This window comes from Herpailurus yagouaroundi, unplaced genomic scaffold (assembly GCF_014898765.1).
Source record: "Herpailurus yagouaroundi ecotype Mexico unplaced genomic scaffold, PumYag 165, whole genome shotgun sequence".
Lineage (NCBI taxonomy): Eukaryota > Metazoa > Chordata > Mammalia > Carnivora > Felidae > Herpailurus > Herpailurus yagouaroundi.
In genome coordinates, this window is record NW_024412406.1 from 24500959 (window position 1) to 24506958 (window position 6000).

General features: G+C 44.2%; 1 protein-coding gene across 2 annotated transcripts in view; it reads left to right on the top strand.

Moving 5' to 3' along the window:
• Positions 1-6000, top strand: part of NSMAF (neutral sphingomyelinase activation associated factor) — a 62378-nt gene that overhangs the window by 37545 nt on the left and 18833 nt on the right. For both annotated transcript variants that reach the window (XM_040487737.1, XM_040487736.1), the window contains exons 10-12: positions 864-993; positions 3598-3669; positions 4019-4127. In XM_040487737.1, the coding sequence (XP_040343671.1) occupies positions 864-993; positions 3598-3669; positions 4019-4127 (311 nt within the window). The remainder of the gene's footprint in view (positions 1-863; positions 994-3597; positions 3670-4018; positions 4128-6000) is intronic.

Here is a 6000-nt window from a genome sequence, read left to right on the forward strand (position 1 = left end):
ACAAAGGAATTGCTTTAAAATATCGATGACATGGTTGTTTCCCCTCTATTTTGTTTTAATTAGTAAAAAGAAAAAAAAAAAAGAAAATGGGCTTTTTTGACTAAACGATTTAGGAGGAGGTAGTGGAAAAATCATGTGTGACTGGTTTTTCTGCAGTAAATCCACAAAAGAACTACCTTGGAACTGACATGCAAGTGATTGTAATTATATACTCATAGCCTCCTAAAGTAGAATGTGAAGTAAATGCCATTTACGCCAGAAGACTTATGGGACTATAAAAATAGGGCTTAGTGGCCCCCAAACAGCAAAATACGTTAATCTAAGAATAGTTTCAGGGCACCTGGGTGGTTCAGTCAGTTGAGCGCCCGACAGTTTTGGTTCTAGTTATGATCTCATGGTTGTGGGATCGAGCCCTGCGTCAGGCTCTTTGCTGAGAGCACGGAGTCTGCTTGGGATTCTCTGTCCCTCTCTCCCTGTCCTTCTGCCGTGCGCGCGCTCTCTCACAAAACAAATAAACTTAAAAATAACGGTTTCAAGGCCAGTTTATGTTGGGAGGAAGAAGAGTTGAGCTACAAGGGATTATTTAGTATAATTTACTTGTCTGTGTTCTATGCCACATAAGTTCATCTGTTGTTGTTTTTTTAATTTTCGTTATGCCATTTAAAAGAACGTCAGGGTTTTGTTTGTGTAAAGAACGCCAGTTTTATTTCAGCGACCAATTTAGATTACCGTTGTTCTTGCATTAAATGTCGTTTAGACACCTCGTGCATAGTCAGGCTATATAGCTCCCTTAGAGAAAGTTAAACCTAGAAATTCGATTGATTTCTGATTTTTCTTGCTTTTGCTGCAAACTGTATTGTCAGATTCCAGAGTGTTTCTGAAAAGCTGCACATGGAATGCCAGGCAGAAATGGTGACCCCGCTGGTGACGAACCCTGGACACGTGTGCATCACGGACACAAACCTGTATTTCCAGCCTCTCAACGGCCACCCGGTGAGGAAGGACACAGGGTCAGCAGGACGGCTGTGTTAGCACCAGACCACTCATCCTCCCTGGGAGCCTGACCTCGCGGTTACAGTGTTCCCCTGTCCTGGCGAGGATCAGAATCCGCCCCCTCCCCTCCAGCAGCTGCGTGTTTAACAGGCCTCCCCGTGTCATCTCGAGGCCTGCTCGTCCAGATCTGAGCTCTTCTGATGTCTTTTCCGTAATTTGGGGATCACTTGTTCTCAGTGCGGTGAAAAGAAACCCTGCCCCTCCCGCTTTTAGTGAAGAGTCAGTGGAGGTTTGTTACAGCTTTCTACTCGGAAGCACTTCGAGAAATGGATGTTTTCTGTACATCTGTTAATGCGTTTGTATATGCGGGATATTTTGTTTTTCTTTAATTAGGAACAAACTCAGTAGGTCTCCATACGCAAAGGAGCGAATGAAGTGGCCCTCTGCCAGCTAGCACGGGGTGTGTGTGGATGCTGGAATGGGGCAGCTGTAGTGCTTCTGCTCTGGAAACAGGCTCCTCTTTCACAATGACTTTAGGCTTACTGGGCCAGAAAGTGAACTTGAACTCAGATTTTCACACTAAAAGTTTGTAAAGATTTGTAGCTTTCTCTGGATCTCACCCCTTTTTGGCCTGGTTCATTAGAAGAACAGAAATCCTAATACACCATGATAAGGCAGTCGGACCATTTGGTGCGACTTTCAGCTTAAAGAACGTGTTTTCTGTCGTAGGATGCTGCATCCTGGAAATTCTCCAGGCTGGTCACTCAGTCACTATGTCACTAAAACATCTAATACTTTTGTGTGAAAAGTGGTGCTATGACAATTTTGTCCACCAGGTGGCGGGGCACCCTCACCGAGCCCTGCAGTAGACCCTACGCATTGCTGATGGGCGTTCTCTCCTGGTGTAATACTTGGCTTGGCCGCTACTGTTACTGTGGCTTGGGTCCAAAAACTGTAGGAAAATATCTGAGTATGTGCCATAGCTTGAGAATCCACAGTATGAGCATACATCCCCTCCCAAATCTCTGGGCTAGGATCCTTGACCAGTCTTCAGGCAGTTTCCACAGTTGCGCATCCTGGCCTCTGTGGGCTCTTCTTCCCTCTCATTCCGGAAAAGCACAGATGTGTCACCTTTTAGCCAATCTCCGTGGCTTTTTTTTTTTTTTTTAAGTTTATTTATTGATTTTGAGAGGGAGGGGGAGGGAGAGGGAGAGAGAGTTGGGGAGGGGCACAGAGACAAGGAGAGAGAGAATCCCAAGCAGGCTCTGCCCTGTCAGCATGGAGCCGGATGTGGGGCTGCTCAGTCCCATGACCTGTGAGACCATGACCTGAGCTGAAACCCAGAACGGAACCTGGGGTTGGAGGCTTAACTGACTGAGCCACCCAGGGACCCCTCAGTGGCTTTTCTAACCTTGCTCTCCCCTTACTAGTGTTTTAAGCCTTTAGAGAAGCAAGAAAATATTCTTCCTCATAAAGAACAAAACTTTTAGAGGACTTGCTTAATAGTGTAGTTGTTTGTGAGCCTTAACACAATGTGGTTTTTACAGAAATAAAGATGATTACAGAAATAAAAAAAGATGTACTGTGTCAGTTGTAAGCAAACCATTGATCTATAAAAAGCAAATTCCTGGGGCGCCTGGGTGGCGCAGTCGGTTAAGCGTCCGACTTCAGCCAGGTCACGATCTCGCGGTCTGTGAGTTCGAGCCCCGCGTCGGGCTCTGGGCTGATGGCTCAGAGCCTGGAGCCTGTTTCCGATTCTGTGTCTCCCTCTCTCTCTGCCCCTCCCCCGTTCATGCTCTGTCTCTCTCTGTCCCAAAAATAAATAAAACGTTGAAAAAAAAAAAGCAAATTCCTGAGAAGTTACCTGTACCAGCACGTTAATATTCTTGTCACTCAGCAGCAGCCTGGCAGTATCCTGAGCGATAGATTAGCACATTTATCATATTTTGGGTACTGAGTGAAGGTAACAGAACTCATCCAAGGTCACAAAGTTCGTGAAAAAGGGCAGACCAGGGGCACCTGGGTGGCTCAGTTGGTTGGACATCCGACTTCGGCTCAGGTCACAATCTCACAGCTTGTGAGTTCGAGCCCCACATCCAGCTCTGTGCTGACAGCTTGGAGCCTGGAGCCTGCTTCGGATTCTGTGCCTCCCACTCTCTCTGTCTCTGCCCTGCTCGTGCTCTGTCTCTCCTTCAAAATTAAATCAACATTTTAAAAACAAATAAAAAAAAAAAAAAAAGGAAAAGAAAAAGGGCAGAGCAGCATGTAAAACCAGAAGTGGAGAGAGTGCGTCTGTGTGCCTGTGTGGGAGATGGGCAGAGAGAGAAGGTGAGAGAGAACCCCAAGCTGGCTCCACACTGTCGGCAACGGAGCCCGATGTGGGGCTCGATCCCACAAACTGTGAGATAATGACCTGAGCTGAAACCAAGATGCTCAACCGACTGAGCCACCCGGGCGCCCCATAAAATCTCCCTTTCCAGTTGTTCACATGTAACGCTTTGGAAAAGCAAGATTTGGCCCTTTTTTTCACCTTTCTGATACCAAAGGACAGCTTCTAATTGTGTCAGAGTGTTGATGTCTGAAGCTGCCTTTCTACTTTTAAAGAAACCCGTGGTGCAGATAACACTTCAGGATGTCCGCCGCATTTACAAGAGGAGACATGGCCTCATGCCTTTGGTGAGTTCGTGTGGAGTGTCCCTTCTGGATGGAGGACTGTCATGTCTTCAGGTTAGCCAGTGGTTTCTCCACTTGTACACACCCAGGGCGTGATTGAAAAGTGCAGGTATGTTGTCATAAGCACATTGACTCTGAGTCTTTCTTTCAGATGAGCTGTGTGCGTGCGCACGCACACACACACACACGTCACTAAATCAAATTTATATGTGGAGATTATAAATAAATAAGACCTATAGATAAAAAACAGAAATGTTTAATTGAAAGGCTTTTGTACTTACGTAGCTTGTTTTGAGATTACAGGGTAAATACAACGCTATTTACTTTTACTGTTTTCTTTCTGAATTTATAGGGCTTGGAAGTGTTTTGCACCGAAGATGACCTCTGTTCTGACATCTACCTGAAGTTCTATGAACCTCAAGACAGAGATGACCTCTATTTTTATATTGCCACGTATCTAGGTTTGGTGCTCACCCTTCATTGTATCTATTCCTTCTGTTCTGTTCATCTTCTAGTTCAACTCCTAAGTGCCTGGGGTAGGAAGTAAGAAGCTTGCTATACGTAGAATCCCCTTTCCGGGTCTACTTGGGTCTCCTCATCAGGGACTGTGGCTGGCAGAATGGCCTTCCAAAAACCAAGGGAGATATAAGTGAAACTTGGTAATAGCTCATGCCGATTGCATATTTTAAAAACTCTTGATACATACATTTAAATGTTTTTTACATTTTAACACCTCCCACATTGACTGAATTATAAAGAATCCATCTAATTGTTTCTATGTTCATTCATGTCTTATATTCGTTTATGAAAACCAAGACTTGGTTTCTTAATATGAGGCCGTGAGTTACCCAGTCATGTGTCTGTGAGCGTTAGCTGTGGTCTTAATCGCAGAGCTGAGGAACAGCACCAAAGGGGCACCTGAGCCTTTTGTACTCAGTACAATACTATGGCACTTGATTTGCTTTTTTTATTTTATTTAAAAAAATTTTTTTTAATGTTTATTTATTATTGAGAGACAGACACAGAGCGTGAGCGGGAAGGGGTAGAGAGAGAGAGAGGGAGACCCAGAATCTGAAGCAGGCTCCAGGCTCCGAGCTGTCCCCACAGAGCCTGATGTAGGACTCAAACCCACAAACCATGAAATCATGACCTGAGCCGAAGCCGGATGCTTAGCCGACTTGATTTGCTTTTAATTAATATTTCCTCAGTCTTCCATAAAAATGTGAATTTTCCCACCTTTGTTAGAAAGAACACCTATATTTTTCTTTTTAGGCATAAACGATATGAAGTTGTATATGGTTCAATTGAGTTATTCTTGTTTACAGAGTTGTCTGTAAACCGTAAAAACTACAATGGGTTGATTTTCAAAAGTAGATGTTGGGCTTTTATGAATGCCATCTTAATTTTGTGTGCTGCTTTTACTCCTTTGGAAATGGAATTTTCCCTCAAAGAAGAATCGTTTATTTTCTTTTTTTTTTTTTTTAATTTTTTTTTTTCCAACGTTTTTTATTTATTTGTGGGACAGAGAGAAACAGAGCATGAACGGGGGAGGGGCAGAGAGAGAGGGAGACACAGCATCGGAAACAGGCTCCAGGCTCTGAGCCATCAGCCCAGAGCCCGACGCGGGGCTCGAACTCACGGACCGCGAGATCGTGACCTGGCTGAAGTCGGACGCTTAACCGACTGCGCCACCCAGGCGCCCAAGAATCGTTTATTTTCAATAAGCAATATATTTTATTTTCTAGTAGGTTTAGAGTTCATTTTTTTTCTTCTCACATTAAGCTCTTACGTTTAATTTAATGCTTAAGTATAGCTCTGATATGAGTTGACTGTTATTTCTTGCCTCCTGATTAATTTTTTTTTTTTCATTTTATTTCTCTAACTATATAACAAGATTACAACAAAAAACTCAACTTTCATGGTGAGTCCTCAAATCTCAAGTCAAGGAACTTGCCATGGCCTAAAAACCTGTCTTCTGTAAATCTTCCTTATTCTCTCTGGTATTATTCCTCAGGTTGGTCAGACTTTCTCTGAGGTGTTCTGAGTGTGGGAAATGAGAAGCAGCAGCATTTTGATTTTTTTAACCCCTTTCCTCTTAGCTGGTCGGAGAAGCAACGTGGTAAAAGTAAATCATAAATATTGAACCAGCAGATGAGTTAGATAAGTGGCTTGGTGCGGCCAGCAACGGGTCGACGGCAGAGTCTTCTCAACAAAAGAGAGCAGTCAGTCACTTTATGCTCTCCGAGAGGAGAGCTATCCTTGGTGCCACATACTGATTCCACGTTTCCTGAGGTGTTCTGGGCGGCGGAGGGCGTGGCCCTTCTGGCTCTTCTC